The 18,638-nt window shown below is 44.2% G+C and overlaps 1 protein-coding gene across 3 annotated transcripts in view; it reads left to right on the forward strand.

The window, feature by feature from the left end:
* Positions 1–18,638, forward strand: part of LOC146370123 (titin-like) — a 174,205-nt gene that overhangs the window by 110,055 nt on the left and 45,512 nt on the right. For all 3 annotated transcript variants that reach the window (XM_084908769.1, XM_084908770.1, XM_084908771.1), the window contains 33 exons: positions 33–335; positions 1,081–1,362; positions 1,521–1,708; positions 1,800–1,911; positions 2,136–2,438; positions 2,601–2,909; positions 3,146–3,427; positions 3,515–3,814; positions 4,088–4,381; positions 4,468–7,437; positions 7,530–7,850; positions 7,991–8,275; positions 8,376–8,681; positions 8,816–8,979; positions 9,148–9,388; positions 10,426–10,701; positions 10,827–11,126; positions 11,249–11,551; positions 11,631–11,930; positions 12,059–12,346; positions 12,494–12,796; positions 13,063–13,365; positions 13,482–13,787; positions 14,374–14,661; positions 14,828–15,118; positions 15,196–15,483; positions 15,588–15,870; positions 15,985–16,292; positions 16,394–16,498; positions 16,833–17,030; positions 17,122–17,418; positions 17,509–18,096; positions 18,191–18,493. In XM_084908769.1, coding sequence (XP_084764895.1) covers positions 33–335; positions 1,081–1,362; positions 1,521–1,708; positions 1,800–1,911; positions 2,136–2,438; positions 2,601–2,909; positions 3,146–3,427; positions 3,515–3,814; positions 4,088–4,381; positions 4,468–7,437; positions 7,530–7,850; positions 7,991–8,275; positions 8,376–8,681; positions 8,816–8,979; positions 9,148–9,388; positions 10,426–10,701; positions 10,827–11,126; positions 11,249–11,551; positions 11,631–11,930; positions 12,059–12,346; positions 12,494–12,796; positions 13,063–13,365; positions 13,482–13,787; positions 14,374–14,661; positions 14,828–15,118; positions 15,196–15,483; positions 15,588–15,870; positions 15,985–16,292; positions 16,394–16,498; positions 16,833–17,030; positions 17,122–17,418; positions 17,509–18,096; positions 18,191–18,493 — 11,988 coding nt within the window. The remainder of the gene's footprint in view (positions 1–32; positions 336–1,080; positions 1,363–1,520; positions 1,709–1,799; positions 1,912–2,135; positions 2,439–2,600; positions 2,910–3,145; positions 3,428–3,514; positions 3,815–4,087; positions 4,382–4,467; positions 7,438–7,529; positions 7,851–7,990; positions 8,276–8,375; positions 8,682–8,815; positions 8,980–9,147; positions 9,389–10,425; positions 10,702–10,826; positions 11,127–11,248; positions 11,552–11,630; positions 11,931–12,058; positions 12,347–12,493; positions 12,797–13,062; positions 13,366–13,481; positions 13,788–14,373; positions 14,662–14,827; positions 15,119–15,195; positions 15,484–15,587; positions 15,871–15,984; positions 16,293–16,393; positions 16,499–16,832; positions 17,031–17,121; positions 17,419–17,508; positions 18,097–18,190; positions 18,494–18,638) is intronic.

The following is an 18,638-nucleotide window of genomic DNA, read 5'->3' on the forward strand; positions in this document are numbered from 1 at the left end:
ATGTGAAGAATGTTTGTATGTTTGTTTTGTAGGTGTTCCAGACCGTCCAGAGGAGGTGGAAGTCACCAAGGTCACCAAAGATTTGATCAGCATCGCTTGGAAGGCGCCCAAGTATGACGGTGGCTCAGAGATCACTATGTATATCCTGGAAGCACGCATGATTGGCAAAGACAAATTCACTAGACTGACAAAGGAGCACCTGATGGACAGGAAATACACCTACGATGGCCTCAGGGAGGGTGACACCTATGAGTTTAGGGTCATTGCTGTCAATGAGGTTGGCCCCAGCAAACCATCTTTCTGCACCAAACCAGTCACCTGCAAGGACGAGCTAGGTAAGCGGTTGTCCATATTAGAACTGGATTATTATTGGCAGCGAACAGGGTTCAGTAAAACATGCCAGTGTCATCAACAAAAAATAAAAATGAAAAACAGTGAAGTGATTGATTTCCATGAGGAACATCATGTCAGAAGATCTCTGTGAGGGGCCACTGCGGTTTTCTCTGTCTTCTTTGTCATATACAATATAAAGCAACCTGAGCAAACTGTTATAAATAAATATATAAATATAAAAATAATATTGAATTGAAATTGAAATTTCATTTCTCGATTCACAGATTGTCTTCATCAGGTTACACAGTTTGCTCCAAAAATACAGTCAGAATAAAAGTTGTACAGTTTCACGTTACATAATAAAATGTTCTTAGTGGGTCTTTAAATTAGGTAAACACAACCTGAGATGAACAGCAACACAACATATTGCACCGTGTTAACACTAAGCCAAAATGGAGAAGCAGTGAAAAAAAACAGTATAGTCTAAGTATAACCATTATTACTGAAAGCAGTGACAATTCAATGGTCAACATCACTCGTATTAGAAAATATCCATTAGAAAAAATGACAACAAGAAGGAACAACAAACAAAAAAAAAGTACTTTGAATAAAATTACTTTTTTTTTTTATCAGACTCCACATGCCAGTGTGGTTTCTTACTCCCAGTAAGGCAAAAATAGAAAACAGAAATGCCGAAATCATCCTAAATGTATTAAATATTAAAAATGATGCTTTCCGTTTTCACAGAGCCGCCCACCATTGAGCTGGATTTCCGCGATAAGATCATCATCCGTGTGGGGGAGAGCTGTCTGCTGCAGGGCCGCTATACTGGTAAACCACCTCCATCCATCACGTGGTATCGTGACGACAAGGAGCTGAAAGCTGACAAACACATCATGTTCAAGAACACGCTAACCACCATGTCGCTGGGCCTGATGAAGGCAGAGCGTGAACACAGCGGCAGATACGTGGTCGTTGTAGAGAACAGTACCGGATCCAGGAAGGGAGTCTGCAACATCACGGTTGTTGGTACGTCAACACAGATCTCAAAGAGACGTAGCAGCTGATTTATTTTACATTTACTGCTTTCAAGCAGACTGAAATACAAGCTTTCTAAATAATGCAGGAAGTGCGTGATCACACAACAGAGAACTCATTTCTCTTTGTCTTTTCTTTCTGCCCTCCAGACCGCCCGACTCCTCCTGTTGGCCCAGTGGTGTTTGAGGAGGTTCACAGGGAATACATGGTGATCTCCTGGAAGCCTCCTTTGGACAGTGGTGGTGTTGATGTCTCTAATTACATAATTGAGAAAAGAGACATCAACAGAGAAGCCTGGACCACAGTAACATCTGCCACCACCAAGACCACATGCAAAGTAGGCTGATGTGGCTCTACAAGATGTTCAGAGGTCCTGTTAAAGGTTTGCTGCAGTTGAGAGATGCTTACATGTTGTTGTTTCTTCTCAGATCCCCAAGCTGACAGAGGGCAGGGAGTATATAATGAGAATCTGTGCTGAGAACATGTACGGTATCAGCGACCCTCTGGAATCTGAGGAGATGAAAGCCAAAGATCTCTTCAGTACGTTCATGGAGTGCTTTTTTTTTTTTGCTGTTCCAGTTTGAGGTGTCAAATTACCAGTGAGAAAAAATATGTTCTTTTTAACTGGAAGACGTATGAAGAATTTACCAAAAAAACACTCTCAGTAAAAGAAAAATGATAAATGATCTGCAAATAACTGGTATGCTCGAAGTTACCAAATGTCGTTCCCTATGTGTCTGTTTGCTCTTGCTGCCTTCCTGCAGGAGTCCCCGAAGCCCCTGAAATGCCAACAGTCAGGGAGGTGTATGGCACCAATGCTCTAGTGTTGTGGAACCGACCTCGTGATGGTGGAAAGCCCATCACCAACTACATCCTGGAGAAAAAAGAGACCACAGCCAAGAGGTGGTCCAGGGTCACCAGAGACCCACTGTACCCAGCCACTCAGTATCGAGTCCAGGATCTAGTGGAGGGCTGCGAGTATGAATTCAGGGTGATGGCTGAGAATGAGCTCGGACCTGGAGATCCCAGTGTCCCCTCCAAGCCCATACTTGCCAAAGACCCTATTGGTTAGTTTGTCAAAGACATTAAATATTTGTAAAAACAGTACTATACTCAGGTGTTCCTTGTGCATAAAAGGTCCCTGCAGTAAAGTTACAAATATTTTAGGTGCCCATCTTTGCTACTAGGATTAAGAAAGCATTTCAGATTTTTTGTTTTTTTGCTCACAGTGCGCCCCAGTCCTCCTGTGACCCCCGAGGCCTATGATAAGACCAAGGACTCCGTCAGCCTGAAGTGGAAGATGCCACGCCACGACGGGAGGGGACGAATCTTTGGATACCTTGTGGAGTACCAGACGCCTGGTGCCGTAGAGTGGATGCAAGCCAACGAAACCCCAGAGCAGTGCCCTGACCTCCACTATGTGGTGACAGGGCTGGCTGAAGGACACGAGTACAAATTCAGGATCTTCACTGTCAATGCGGCTGGCAAATCAGATCCTGCTTATGTCAAGGACACCATTAAAGTCCATGACAGGCTTGGTAATAGAATCAGTTGCACTTGTTTTTTTTTCTGTATTTTAAGTTTTTTGAACAACATATTCTTTAAATACAGAAACATATAGAAATGTGCAAAATTAACAAATTATGTTACAATATTTTCATTTGTATTAAAGATTTATCATTTGAATGCATTTTTGCTTAGCTGCCAGGGCTTTCTGCCCTTTTCCCCCTACATTTACTAAATTCTGTAAACTTTTTTCCATTTGCCTCCACAGAGGAACCAGAGTTGGTGCTGGATGCCAACATGGCACGTGACCACCTGGCCATGCTGGGCACTGACATCACCCTGAGTGCCACCATCAAAGGTGTGCCGACGCCCACAGTCAGCTGGAAGAAGAATGATGCAGACGTTCCTGCTCACATCACCGTCGCTGTTACTGCCACTGGCAGCAAAGTCTTCATCCCGAAGTGCGTCCGTGCAGACTCTGGCAACTACACCATCACTGTTGAGAATGCTGCTGGAAAGAAGACAGCAACCGTTGCTGTGCTTGTGCTGAGTAAATTCACTTTCTGTTAATACGATGAATTATTGAGTTCAGATCATATTTGAGTTTTACTTGACCACAAACTTTTGTTTCCGCTAGACAAGCCTTCTCCTCCCAGGGACTTGGTAATCTCTGATGTGACCAGTGAGTCCGCCTACCTCACGTGGAAGGCTCCAGAGGACAATGGCGGTGCCGTCATCTCTCATTACATCGTGCAGAAGAAGAACGTGGCTGCTGAGCAGTGGGTACCTGTTGCTGCAGCCAATAAGAAACTGAGTCTGATGGCCCTGTACCTGATGGAAGGAATCCAGTATTTGTTCAGGGTAGCTGCAGAGAACCAGTTTGGCAGGAGTGATTATGTAGTGACCAAAACACCCATCAAGGCTGTCGATCCTCTCTGTAAGTGAAAGTCATTACTGCGTGACGTGGTCTAATTTGACACACTTTTAAATAGTGATTCTTCAGCTACTTTGGTAAATTGATAGTTGTATGCCATGTCATTATTGTAGGGTCTTTATCTTACAATAAAAAGTGTCTTGAGGCAAATGTTGTTTTTGGCGCTAAATAAATAAAACTGGAATAAAGTGAAGCTTTAAAAGTGTAACTGTAAATTTATACATTTGAATCCCATCAATAAAAAGCAATTCATTTCTTATTTCCTGGATACTTTAGATCCTCCTGGCCCACCCAAGAACCTGCACCATACTGATGCAGATAAGACAGAGGTTTGGTTGGCATGGGAGTGGCCTGACCGCACCGGCGGAAGTGAAATTACTGGCTTCATTGTGGAGCACCAAGAAGAGGGTCAGACTGACTGGGTCACCTTCAAGACCGTAAGCAACAATCACACCCATGTCACAGGTCTGGAGGAGGGCAAGACTTACCGCTTCAGGGTCAAAGCTCAGAACGCCATTGGCGTGAGCCGTCCCGACACCAGTGTCCCTGTCACATGTCAGGAGAAAACATGTAAGAAACATAACTTTGCTGTATTGTAAATGCTCAACATTCTCCTGAAATAATTATAATATTTCCGCTCTGTTACTCTCTTTCAGTGCCACCTACTATTGAAGTTGATGTAAAGCTTATTGAGGGTCTCATTGTCAAAGCTGGCACCACTATTGCTCTTCCAGCCAAGATGGTGGGCATCCCTCTTCCCACTGCCAAATGGATGACTGATGGCAAAGAGATCACATCTGAGGGCCGCTATCACATTCAGTCAGCTGAATCCACAACCACCCTAAGTATCCCTGAGTGCCAGAGAGCAGACACTGGAGAGTATATACTCACTGTGTCAAATCCTGCAGGCAGCAAAACTGTTGCCCTTCATGTGACCGTCCTGGATCTTCCAGGTCCACCCATTGGACCCATTAATATTTTGGAAGTCACCCCTGATTACATGATGATCCAATGGAGAGCCCCGAAGGATGATGGTGGAACACCTATCACCAACTATGTGGTGGAAAAGAAGGATGTGAAAAAACCATGGGAGCCTTGGTCTGTGGTTAGCTCCAGTGGCACAGTGACCAGAGCCAAGGTGTCCAGACTAGAGAAAGGCCGTGAGTACATTGTCCGTGTGCGTGCGGAGAACAAGATTGGTATTGGTGCTCCACTTGAGAGTCCTCCAACTATTGCCAAACACATGTTTAACCCTCCCGGCCCACCAGGCCTACCAGAATGTTCTGATATAACAGAGAATGCTGTAACAGTGTCATGGAGCCTGCCTGACTATGATGGAGGAAGTCCCATCAGTGGTTATGTGGTTGAACGCAGAGAAATGACAGGAAAGTGGATCCGTGTGAATAAAACACCTGTTCTCGACCTCAGATATAGAGTCTCTGGCTTATTTGAAGGGAATACTTATGAGTTCAGAGTATTTGCAGAAAACATTGCTGGTATCAGTGAGCCCTCGCTTACCTCTGATCCCATCAAGGCCACCCGAGCCATCACCAAACCTGGCCCCCCTGGTAATCTTAAACTGAAAGACTGGAGTAAGTCCCATGCTGACATCTGTTGGACCAAGCCTACAAGAGATGGAGGTAGTCCCATTCTGGGGTATGTAATTGAGGCTCAGAAGTCAGGAACTGCCCAGTGGGACAGAATCAACAAAGACCTTGTCAAGATGTGTGCCTATAGAGTTCCAGGCCTCATCGAAGGACTAGAGTACAGACTCCGCATCAGAGCCACCAATAAGGTTGGAGACAGTGAACCCAAGGAGCTACCTCAGACTATCTTGGCAAAGGACATCCTGGTACCACCTGAAGTTGTTGTTGATGTGTCATGCCGTGACTCTGTGACAGTCAGAGCAGGTCAGATTATCAGTTTGATCACTAGAGTCAAAGGCAGACCCGATCCAGAGATCACTTGGACCAAGGATGCCAGAGCTTTGGCCAGGGATAAGCGCACACAGATGAACAACAACTACCCACTGTGTGAACTCATCATAAACGATGCAGTCAGATCAGACTATGGTAAATATGCTATTGTGGCTAAGAACAGCAGCGGGCAGGCACAGGCTACCATTGTTGTCAATGTCCTAGACACACCGGGAGCTTGCCAGAATATAAAAGTGGCTTATGTGACCAAGAAATCCTGCATGGTTTCCTGGGAGAACCCTGAAGACAATGGAGGAACTGAGATCACGCAGTACATTATTGAATGTCGTCAGCCCAGCCAGCGAGGATGGACAGTGGTTTCCAATGACTGCACTAAGCGTCTGATAAAGGCTCCTCTTACAGAAAGTTGTGAATATTTCTTCCGGGTCAGCGCAGAGAACAAGATTGGCACTGGTCCACCCACTGAGACCAAGACACCTGTATTGGCAGTTGATCCCATTGAGAAACCTGGTGAACCCATTGACTTCCATATATCTGAGATAGGCAAGACCTTCTGCTTCCTCAAGTGGAAGAAGCCAGATTATGATGGTGGTAGCCGTAATCTGGGTTATCATATTGAAAAGAAACCAAAGGAGGCTGATGAGTGGGAGAGGCTTCACAAGGGTGCCATCAAGGAGACTTACTTCATGGCCGACAGATGTATCGAAAACCAGATCTACCAGTTCAGAGTTCAGACTAAGAATGAGGGCGGTGAAAGCAACTGGGTTACCACAGCTGAAGTCATGGTTAAGGAACAGTTAGTGATCCCTGAGATCAAGATTAAATTGGAGGGAACCCTTATAGTGAAAGCAGGAGGCTCCATTCCTATAGAGGCAACAGTGACGGGCAAACCCCAGCCTGATATCAAATGGACCAGGGATGAAAGCACAGAGGAGATTAAGAAGGGCCCCAGGCTTCAAATCGAAAGTGGTGCAGACTTCTCTAAACTTCTGATTACTGGAGCAAGGCGCACTGACAGTGGCAAATATGCTGTTACTGCCTCCAACAATGCAGGAACATGCTCTGCTCATGCCAAAGTCATTGTACTGGATAGACCTGGCCCCATCAGGGATCTCAAGATATCCGGTATCACTAATGACAGGTGTCATCTGGCCTGGGAAATCCCAGAGGATGATGGTGGCTGTGATATCTACAACTACATAATTGAGAAATGTGAGACCAAGAGGGGAGTCTGGTCTGTTCACTCCAATGCCGTCATCACCAACAAAGCGAAGGTAACTCGTCTTATTGAGGGTAATGAGTATATGTTCAGAGTTAGAGCCGAGAATAAGATGGGCTCTGGACCAGCAGTACAGAGTGAAGCTATTGTTGCTGGAACGCAGTTTAGTGTACCTGGTGCTCCAGAAGCACCAGAGGTCATCAAGATTGCCAAGGAGGAGATGACTGTTCAGTGGTCAGAGCCAGAGAAAGATGGTGGAAAGCCAATCACAGGATATCTGTTGGAGAAGAAAGAGGAGCATGCTGTTAAGTGGTCTCCTGTCAACAAGGATCCAATTCCTGGAACTCGTTTCACAGTTACTGGACTCCTTCCACTTCATGAATACCAATACAGAGTGAAGGCGGTGAATGAAATTGGCATCAGCAACCCAAGCAAGGCTTCACGTGCAATCACTGCTAAGGATGCAGTTGGTATGTTGCTAATAATAATGTTTACATTCTGCTTAATGTTGATAGTCTAGAAAGTCTCAATGGCTACACAAACCGTTCTTCTCTTATTACAGAGCCACCTGCACCTCCTACTAACTTGAAGGTTGTGGACAGCACCAAATCCACAGTCACCTTGGGATGGACCAAGCCGGTATCAGATGGCGGAGCTCCCATCATTGGTTATGTTGTGGAGATGAGGGCAAAGGGATCTGTTAAGAAAGGTGAAGATGGCTGGAAGAGGTGCAACGTGGCAGCTCAGCTGATCATATGCGAGTTCACAGTCACAAGTCTGGATGAGAACCTTGTGTATGAATTCAGAGTGTCAGCTCAGAACCAGGTGGGCATGAGCCTGCCATGCAATCTGGAAGGCGCCGTGATTCCCAGGGAGATTCTAGGTGAGGACGTAATTGAATTTAATTATAATTCACGTAAAGTGTAACAGAAAATGTATTTAGACTCGAGAACAGTGAATTTACACTAAAATGTGATCTATGCTTGCTATTAAAAGATAATTCCACTGTTACTCTTCCAACAGAGACACCCGAGATAGACTTGGATGCCAACCTAAAACAGGGATTAACCGTAAGAGCCGGTTGTCCCATCAGATTATGTGCCACCATCAGAGGCAGACCACCTCCAAAGGTGATTTGGAGGAGGATGGGTATTGACAACGTGGTCAGGAAGGGTAAAGTTGACATCATTGACACCATGACCTTCCTGGTCATTCCCAACAGCACACGTGATGAATCTGGAAAATACTGCCTGACTCTGCAGAATCCTGCTGGAGAGAAAGCTGTGTTTGTCAATGTGAAGGTTCTGGGTAAGTCCTGGTCATTAAGAAATTCATGCAGCTACCATACAGTTTATTAAAAATGCTTTTATTTTGGTGAAGTTATAAAATAATCCAAATATCATAACAGACACTCCTGGACCCGTGATGAATCTGGAAGCTACAGACATCAAACAGACATCAGCAATGCTGTCTTGGAGCCCTCCAGAGAACAATGGTGGCAGTGACGTCACACATTATATTGTTGAGAAGCGTGAGATTGACCGCAAAACCTGGGCAACTGTCAAGGCCGAAGTAGCACTCGATAAGATTCCATTCAAAGTCACCAATCTGATACCAGGAACAGAATACTACTTCAGGGTCACAGCTGTCAATGAGTATGGTTCTGGGGTTCCCAAAGTGACACCCACTTCTTACCTGGCTTCTGATCCTGTCAGTACGTATCATGTCTTAATTACATCAACACAAACAGCCCAGCCACAACTGATAGCTACCCGTTAAACACAGATATGATGTTTCATCAGTCACAGCAAACAATTGAACACAAGTGTTTTACTTTGTTTTTTTTAGGCAAGCCAGATCCTTGTCAGAAAATTGAAGTCCTAGAAATCACAAAGAACAGTGCTTTGGTCGGGTGGGTGAAGCCTGCAGGGGACGGTGGTGCCAAGATTGATGGTTATGTAATTGAATACATTGAGGTCAAACCTCCTCCAGAGCCACCAGCAGCTGTGGAGGTTTGTTATGTCACAAAACTAATTCTGTTCAAAAAAGCTTCAATAAACTTTGATATCTTCTAAATGTGAAATTGTTTCATATATAGTATTTACTTTTGCTGGGTTTTTTTACACGAGCATATTCTCTCATATAGTTTTGCAACTCATTAATTATATAATTTACTGCAGGTTCCTGAAGGAGAGGAAGCTCCTCCACCACCTCCACCACCACCAGTTATAGAGGAGGAAGAGAAGCCAGAGCCTGAAAAGGAAGTGTGGAACGCTTATACTACAGTTAAAGGTTTGACAGTCAGCATCAGTGGACTGAAGGAGGGCAAGAGGTACAAGTTCAGAGTGGCTGCCAAAAACATCATGGGTCTCAGCTTGTTCACTGAAACCAGAGACCCTGTCGAGATCAAGGAACAGATGTGTAAGTTGTGTCTAATTAAACACTAGTTTTACTGATAATTTGTCACACCGTGGCCATTTGTGTTGCAATTTGCAATATTTAGAAACACTCAACCATCCTTTCACTTTTTTAACTGCTTGTTAAATTCAGGCTGAGGGGTGAGGCTCACCCTAGGACTGGTTTCTTTCGTACATTTATTACTTCATGTTTCTCTAAAAGGTTCCTGAAAGACTTCAGATGATCCACAGTGCTGCAGGGAGAGTAGTAACTAGGACTAGAGAGACCACATTTTTTTCATTCTGGCTTCTTCTCATTCTCATCCTGTTAAGTTCAGAATCAAACTTAAAATTCTGCTCCTCACCATATCACCCTATTAGAGCACTTCGCTCTCACACTGCAGGCCTATTTGTTGTTCCTAGAGTATTTAAAAGTAGAATGGGAGGCAGAGCCTTCAGTTTTCAGGCCCCTCTTCTGTGGAACCAGCTTCCAGTTTGGATTCAGGAGACAGACACTATCTCTACTTTTAAGATTAGGCTTCAAACTTTCCTTTTTGCTAAAGCATATAGTTAGGGCTGGACCAGGTGACCCTGAATCCTCCCTTAGTTATGCTGCAATAGGTGTAGGCTGCTGGGGGATTCCCATGATGCACTGGGTGTTCTTCACTCACTGTGTGTTTCTTATATTTTTACCCTCTTATATTTAATCATTTCATTTAATTTAATCATTAGTCATTTTTAAACTCTGGCTCTGTCTGCTGTCCTGCTTCACTCTGCTGTCTTCTTCCTTCCATCATCCCCAAACAGTCCTGGCTGATGGCTGCCCCTCTGTGAGCCTGGTTCTGTCAATAAGTGCTTAGTCAATCTGATTTTGGGGATTCTTTCTAATATTGTATTTTTACATTATAAAGCACCTTGAGGTGACTGTTGTTGTGATTTTAATCCACATATATGTGTGTGTGTATATATGTGTGTGTGTGTATATATATATATATATTAGTGCTGAATTAGAAGCTGCTTTCTGCATCCCAGAGTAATGTCTTTTCACATCCTGTCCTCCAGTGGAACCAAAGATTGTCATGCCAGATGCAGCAAGTGCTAGAGCTGGAGCAAAGCTTAGAGTGGAGGCAGTGGTTTCAGGAAAACCGACCCCAACCTGCAAGTGGCTGCGTGGCGAAAAAGCCGTGGTTCCATCCAGCTGCCTGGCTGTGCATCAGTCAGGCAACTTGTGTGTCTTGATCATCAAAGACGTATCAAGGACTGACACTGGAGAGTACAGCCTTGTGGCTGAGAACAGCACTGCAAAGGTGACCCAGACCATGAAGATTGTCATCAGAGGTCAGTGCCCCTACATTAAATAATAATAAATTTTAAAAAAGAATTTGCATATTTGACCTCAGCAACAGAAAGCATGAATGTGATGAAGAACATGATTGGTGTAACTGTAACCGTGTGTATTTCAGATATACCCGGGCCTCCTGAGGGCCCTGTAGAGATCAGCGATATTGACTCTGATGCTTGTTCCTTATCCTGGAATAAACCTCTGGAGGATGGAGGGAGCAACATCACTAACTACGTGGTGGAGAAATGTGATGTGAGTAGAGGCGACTGGGTGACTGCTGTCTCTACATGCCCAAAGACTAATTGCAGGCTGGGAAAGCTTATCCCTGGGAAGGAGTATGTGTTCCGCATCCGTGCTGAGAACCGCTTTGGCGTATCAGACCCCGTTCAATCCGACAGGATGGTCGCAAAGTTCCCCTTTGGTAGGTCTACCTAAATATGCCGCTTGGTAGAGATTAAGGTTTATGCCTAGAGTTGGTCAATTATATAATTGAAAACTGGTCTACAGTACAGAATATAGATTAACTTTGTTTACTGTCACTAGATGTTCCAAGTGAACCCCTTAACTGCCGCATCAACAAGACCAACAAAGACTGTATGTTTGTGGCTTGGGATAAGCCAGAGAGTGATGGAGGCAGTCCCATCACGGGTTACTACATTGAGCGCAAAGAGAGGAACAGTCTGCTGTGGGTGAAGGCCAATGACACTGTTGTTCGAAGCACTGAGTACCCATGTGCTGGCCTCATCGAGGGCCTGGAATACACCTTCAGAGTATCAGCTATTAATCGCGCTGGCCAGGGCAAACCAGGCAAGAAGACTGACTTTTTCACTGCAAGAACACCCGTTGGTAAGTTTGACTGGCTTCATATTAGATTAGAATAGGTCATTCATTCTATTTAAACTAATTTATCTGTTATGCACTACAGACACTCCAGGTAAACCTGAAGTCCTGGATGTAACCAAGAACTCAGTCACTCTGGTTTGGACCCGTCCTAAGAATGATGGAGGTAGCAAGATCATTGGTTACTATGTCGAGGCCCTGCGGGTACCAGGAGACACTTGGATACGCTGCAACACAAGTAGCCAGAATGTGCCTAAGGAGGAGTACACAGTTACTGGCCTGGAGAGAGACTTGCAGTACCAGTTCAGAGTTATTGCTAAAACTGCTGTCAACATGAGCAGTCCCTCAGAACCCACAGACCCTGTCCTCGTGTGTGCTGAAAATGGTTAGAAGTTTTGACAATACCATATAGCCTGATAAACTAGTCAGCCTACTATAATAGTCAGGATAACACCATCTTTCTACGACAGTTTTGAGCTAAGTGTTCATTTACCTCCTTTTCATTAAATATAGTTCCTCCAAGGTTGGAGCTCAATGCCAGGATGCAGAAGGGTTTGAAGGTGAAGGCTGGAACTACAATCCTCCTGGAGGCTGATGTGTTCGGTAAGCCCATGCCCAGAGTGACCTGGAAGAGAGGTGACGACAATCTGAAGTCAGGTGAAGGCCAGGTTATTACCCACCAAAGAAATCACTTTCAGCTGGAAATGACAGGTGTCACCAAGGAGCATACAGGAACATACACCATCTTGGCTGAGAATGCCAGTGGCTCCAAGAGTGCTGAGATCCAGGTCATTGTGCTAGGTAAGATCTTTAACTTTCTATGAGGAAAAAAAATATATGTTGAAACTAAACCAAGATCCAAGTTGGAGTTAGAATGTTTAATATTACATTTTACATTAACTTCAACATGATTTTCACAAATAGCTGATTGGTTTTGTACATTTTCAGATGTACCTGGTCCTCCTGCAAATTACAAATGTGTTGAGGTGTTTGCCACTAGCATCAAGTTGTCTTGGGAACCTCCTCTTAAGGATGGTGGTGCCCCAGTCACCAACTATATATTGGACAAGCGTGAAACCAGTAGACCTGAATGGGCTCAGGTTGCAGGTAAAATCAAGGGTGACATCCTTGAGTTCACTGTGGCAAAGTTAATTGAAGGTCGTGAATACCAGTTCAGAATCCGCGCTGAGAACACGTGGGGAGTTGGAGACCCTCTTATCACCGGCCCTGTCATCGCCAAGAACCCATTCAGTGAGTCATTACTAGAATTTTGTCCGAGTTCATATATCACAGAAAGGATTTATGGTATTGGAGAATTGTAACAATCAATAATTTAAACTAGGTCTAAACCTGTGACATAAGGAGACAAGCAGCTACATCAAACCAGCTTAACATCATTACAATATTCTGTTATCATATAGAGCTTCTTTTCATAACATTTCCATGTTGAATGGCATATATAAAATTTTATAAAAAAAAAATACCATCTAAAGTCGTACCTTTGGTGTCACTTCCAGCTGTCCCTGGCCCCTGTGAAGCCCCAGTGATCACCAATGTGACCAAGGACCGTATGACCGTGAGCTGGAAGGAGCCTGCAGATGATGGAAAGTCCACTATCCTGGGTTACATGTTGGAAAAGAAAGAGACCAAGGAAATGAATTGGACCAAGTTAAATAGGAAGCCACTGACAGAAAGAAGTCTGGAGGTTACAGGCCTCACAGAGGGAGTCGAGTATGAGTTTAGAGTTATTGCTGTCAACGTGGCTGGGCCCAGCAAACCCAGCGAGCCTTCTTCTGGCAATGTTGCACAGAATCCTATTAGTGAGTCGTAACTTCATTAGCTCTGATAACTCTGCATAGATCTTTCTGTGTTACTTGAACTTATATGTACTTAAATGTATATATAACCTAAACTGGGTCAATCTGCTCTTTTTTAGCTCCTCCTGGACCTGTTGTGAATCCCAGTGTGACTGACACCACCCACAGCACCATCAGTCTTGCCTGGACTGCCCCCACCAACAATGGTGGAAGCCCCATTATTGGATACTTGGTGGAGTGCAAGAGGACAGACACCAAAGACTGGATCCGCTGTAATGTCCCAAGGAACCTGCAGGAGACCCACTACGTCATTCAAAACCTCATTCATAAGTCAGAATACCAGTGCCGCATCACTGCTGTCAACAAGATTGGCTTTAGTGAACCAGTTGAAGTCCCTGGGAAACATGTTGCCAAGGACATCGTTGGTATGTATTTTCAGGCTGCATATATTTTAATTCTGACAAACAGTGATTAAATGGTAAATGGCCTGTATTTGTATAGCGCTTTTCTAGTCCCTAAGGACCCCAAAGCACTTTACACAACCAGTCATCCACCCATTCACACACACATTCACACACAGGTGATGGCAGCTACATTGTAGCCACAGCCACCCTGGGTCACACTGACAGAGGCGAGGCTGCCGGACACTGGCACCACCGGGCCCTCTGACCACCACCAGTAGGCAACGGGTGAAGTGTCTTGCCCAAGGACACAACGACCGAGACTGTCCAAGCCGGGGCTCGAACCGGCAACCTTCCGATTACAAGGCGAACTCCCAACTGTTGAGCCATGATCGCCACGATTAAGTAGTACATCTACAAAATAATTTAAGTACAACATAAAAAGAACTGCTCCTGGACAAATGCAGATTACGCATAGTTGTGAGGATCATGACCAAGACAGATGAAAATAGAACGACCAGGATTTCAGACTTTGTGACTTCATGTTATATAAAGCAGACACTTTCCTTAAACATACTCACGAAATAATTCTCTCTCTGTGTTTGTACAGTTGCTCCTGAGGCAGAACTGAGTGCAGAGCTGAAGGATGGCCTGGAGCTACGTGCTGGTGCCACCATGAGACTGCATGCCACCATCAAGGGTCATCCCACTCCCAAGATAACTTGGGCAAAGATGAACACTAACATTAAAGACCGTCAGGGCATCATCATCAAATCCACCCATGTTGACACCATGGTGATGGTGGAGAAAGTGAACAGATATGATGCTGGCAAATACATTCTGAGCTTGGACAGCTTAGCTGGCATGAAGATGTACACCATCGTTGTCAAAGTTTTTGGTCAGTACAGGAAGTTATTTCACTAAACAAATGCATTAATATTTTGCAGTGACTATAGTCAAGTCAGATTGATATTAGTCACTAATGGTTAGTCTTAGTTTCTTGATTAGTTCAATTTTACAAAAAAACAAAAACATTAGTATGAAGTGTTGTTTTATCTTTCCAGACACTCCTGGACCACCAGTTAATCTAATGGTGAAGGACACGTGTAAGGATAGTGCCTCCATCTACTGGGACGCTCCTCTGATTGACGGTGGCTTTGAAATTACCCACTACATAGTACAGAAGCGTGACACTGAGAGGAAGGCTTGGTCTACCGTTTCCACCAACTGCAATAAGACATCATTCAAGGTTCCAGACCTAGATGCTGGGCGGTCCTACTGCTTCAGAGTGGCAGCAGTTAACCAGCTGGGTACTGGAGAGTTCTGTGAGACTGATGATTCAGTCAGAGCAACAGGTGGGTTGGATCATAACAGGTTATGTACTTGGATTTTGTTTCTCCAACTGTCATACTAATTACATTTAATTTTACAGAGGAGCCTGGGCCTGTCATGGACTTCAAGACCCTGCTGGTTACCAAGGATTCTTGCACTTTAAGCTGGAAGAAACCCCTCACTGATGGTGGTAGTCGCATCATCTGTTATGTACTTGAGGTTCTCAATGGTGAGGATAAATACAAGGAGCTAATGAGGTCTAAGAATATGCAGTACAGTGCCAAGGACCTGGTGGAGGATAGAGAGTATACCTACAGAGTCAAAGCTGTGAATGACACAGGAGAGAGTGCTCCCAAGGAGCTGAAAGTGGTTGCCAAGGACCAGATCAGTAAGTATCCCCTTTTATGAAACATTCAGACAAATAACTTAATAAGTAAGCACATAAAGTCTTTAAATATGGATATATTAAGTAGTTGCTCCTTTCCTATAAAGTTCTTCCCAGTTGTGACTTGAGGGAGTTGCCCAACATGTGCTACATTGCCAAGGAAGGCAGTACCGTCCGCCTGAAGATCCCAATTATTGGCAAGCCTACACCCAAGGTAACCTGGAAGAAGGGAGATGATGAAGACCTGACAGACACTGGCCGAGTGTGTGCCGAGTCCTCAGCAGTTAACACCACCCTCCTCATCAGGGACTGCCAAAGGACTGATGCTTCCAAATACACCATAACCCTGAGAAACAGTGCTGGAAGCAAAGAGTCCACCATCTTTGTCAGGTAAGGATCATGTAATGGAATTTAAAGGGTATTTTCCTCAAAATGAATTGCACCATATCCATACAACAGTGTCTACACATAAAAAATGTCAAAATGATCCTTTTTCCTTATTAGGGTGGTGGGTAAACCTGGCATTCCTGGAGGATCAGTAAAGTTCAAAGATGTTGCTGCTGATGGTGCCACACTAAAGTGGGGTCCTCCCAAGGATGATGGTGGCTCTGAAATTACCAACTATATCCTGGAAAAGAGGGACTCCATCACAAACATGTGGGTGACTGTGTCCTCTGTTGTGGAGACCAACACCATGAGAGTAACTGGTCTTCATGAGGGCACAGAATACATCTTCAGAGTATGTGCCGAGAACAAGTATGGGGTCGGCGAAGGACTCAAATCTGAGCCGATTGTAGCCAAACATCCATTCAGTAAGTACTGTATACTATTTCAAAGGCTGAATTGTGTTGTTATTCAATATTTATTTGTCTCTTTGGACTGCTAATCACTCTTCATCACTATTTTTGTACAGATGTTCCTGATGCTCCTGCTCCTCCTCAGATTATGAGCATGCGCCATGATTCAGCTTATCTTGCCTGGACTGATCCAAGGAAGACTGGAGGATCTCCTATTACAGGTATGGTCTGCTTTAACATTTCACCAACCTCCTCTCTGGCTCTATTCCACAGCATGTCTTTTGCCCTGTCTTCTTTTCCTAACACAAAACCGGTTGCAGATGGCCGCTCCTCCCTGAGCATGATTCCCCTGAAAGGGGATCGTCTGATTGTCGAGGTTTCTCTGTATAACTGTAGGGTCTTTACGTGCCTTCAGATGACTGTTGTTGTTATTTTAGGTTACATAAATAAAACTGAATTTAATTGAACTATCAACAACTATGTTATTCTGTCCTGATATTCTTGATACATTTTATATGTAAACTTTGGTTTATTTTTCTTTGGTAATATGTGCAGGCTATCATGTTGAGTTCAAGGAGAGAAACAGTATGTTGTGGAAGAGGGCAAGCCCAGCTGCCTTGAAGATGAGAGAACATAAAGTCACTGGGCTGACTGAAGGTCTGGAGTATGAGTTCAGAGTGATGGCAATTAATTTGGCTGGAATTGGTAGACCAAGTGCCCCCACTGATCCACAGGTGGCCCTGAACCCCATTGGTAAGTAAAAGAAAAAATTACAAACATCTTTACAAAAATGATTTTCAAATATAAAACAATACATTCATTATTGTCATATCTATACCACTAGATGCACCTGGTAAACCAGATGTAATCAGCATTACAAGGAGCACTGTGACCCTCCAGTGGACTGAACCTCAGTTTGACGGTGGCCACCGACTGACGGGCTACATTATTGAGAAAAGAGACCTGCCTTCTAAAATCTGGGTAAAGGCAAACAATGTGAATGTTGTGGAACCTGCATTCACTGTCACTAAATTGCAAGAGGGCTGCAAATACGAGTTCAGAATTCGGGCAAAGAATGCTGCGGGCGCTCTCAGTCCACCCTCTGAGCAGACAGATACCATTATCTGCACAGATGAATATGGTAAGATGAGATATAAATCTATATTAAAACCATTCTGAATGTTTTCAGGCAGCATGATAAAAATAAATGTTTCCATTTGTCCTCCATCAGCTGCGCCAACCATTATAATTGATGCTCAGGTGATGGAAGGCTTGACTGTCCGAGCTGGCGATACTATCGTCATCACTGCCACAAGCATTTTAGGGAAACCGGCACCAACCTCCTGCTGGTCAAAGGGAGGAAAGTACTTTAAACCCTCAGATCTTGTTCAAATTGAGACCACTGCCACATCCTCCACTTTGTCGGTCAAATATGCTAGCAGGAAGGACTCTGGAGACTACATAATCACTGCCAGTAATCCCTTTGGTGTAAAGGAGGAAACTGTGAAGGTCAAAGTTCTGGATGTTCCTGGTGCTCCTGGACCCATTGAGTGCAGTGGTGTATCCTCAGAAAAAGTGACTCTTACATGGACAGCTCCTACTGAAGACGGAGGCTCTCCTATCAAGTATTACACCCTGGAGAAGAGGGAGACCAGCCGTTTGCTCTGGACTATCCTGGAAGATAACATTATTGATTGTCACTATGTGGCCAACAAACTCATCCAGGGCAATGAATACTTCTTCAGAGTCTCTGCTGTTAACCAGTATGGTGCCAGTGAGCCATCTCACTCTGAGGCAGTTAAAATGGTAGATAGATTTGGTATGTATCATTTATTTTTGTACTACAGTATATCTGGAAGAAGAATGCTAAATATTTGGATTCATCAATATATTTCTTTTATGGATGCACATAGGTCCACCTGGTCCACCTTCCAAACCAGAGGTTGAAAAAGTCGATGGACATTCAGCCACTGTGACCTGGAGAAGACCAACTGAAGATGGAGGAAGCGACATCATAGGTTATTGTGTTGAAAAGAAAGAGAAAAAAGGCATGAGATGGGTCAGAGCATCCAAGAAATCCATCACTGAACTCAGCTTTGAAGTCACAGGTCTCACTGAGGATGTGGAGTACGAGTTCCGTGTTCTTGCTGAGAACAGAGCTGGGTTTGGCGAGCCAAGTGAACCATCGATGGTTGTCAGGACAATAGTTGTTGCCTGTAAGTAAATAGATGTGAAAAGCAAAAGACTACCAGACTCTGACATATTATTTCAACAATATAACAACAGTTTTGGGGGGGTTTTTGTGTAAAATTCTAGATTTACTTTATTAATTATAATAATTTCTTCTTTTATATCTTATAG

This window comes from Perissodus microlepis, chromosome 16, assembly GCF_051167445.1.
Source record: "Perissodus microlepis isolate ML-2025 ecotype Zambia chromosome 16, ASM5116744v1, whole genome shotgun sequence".
Classification (NCBI taxonomy): domain Eukaryota; kingdom Metazoa; phylum Chordata; class Actinopteri; order Cichliformes; family Cichlidae; genus Perissodus; species Perissodus microlepis.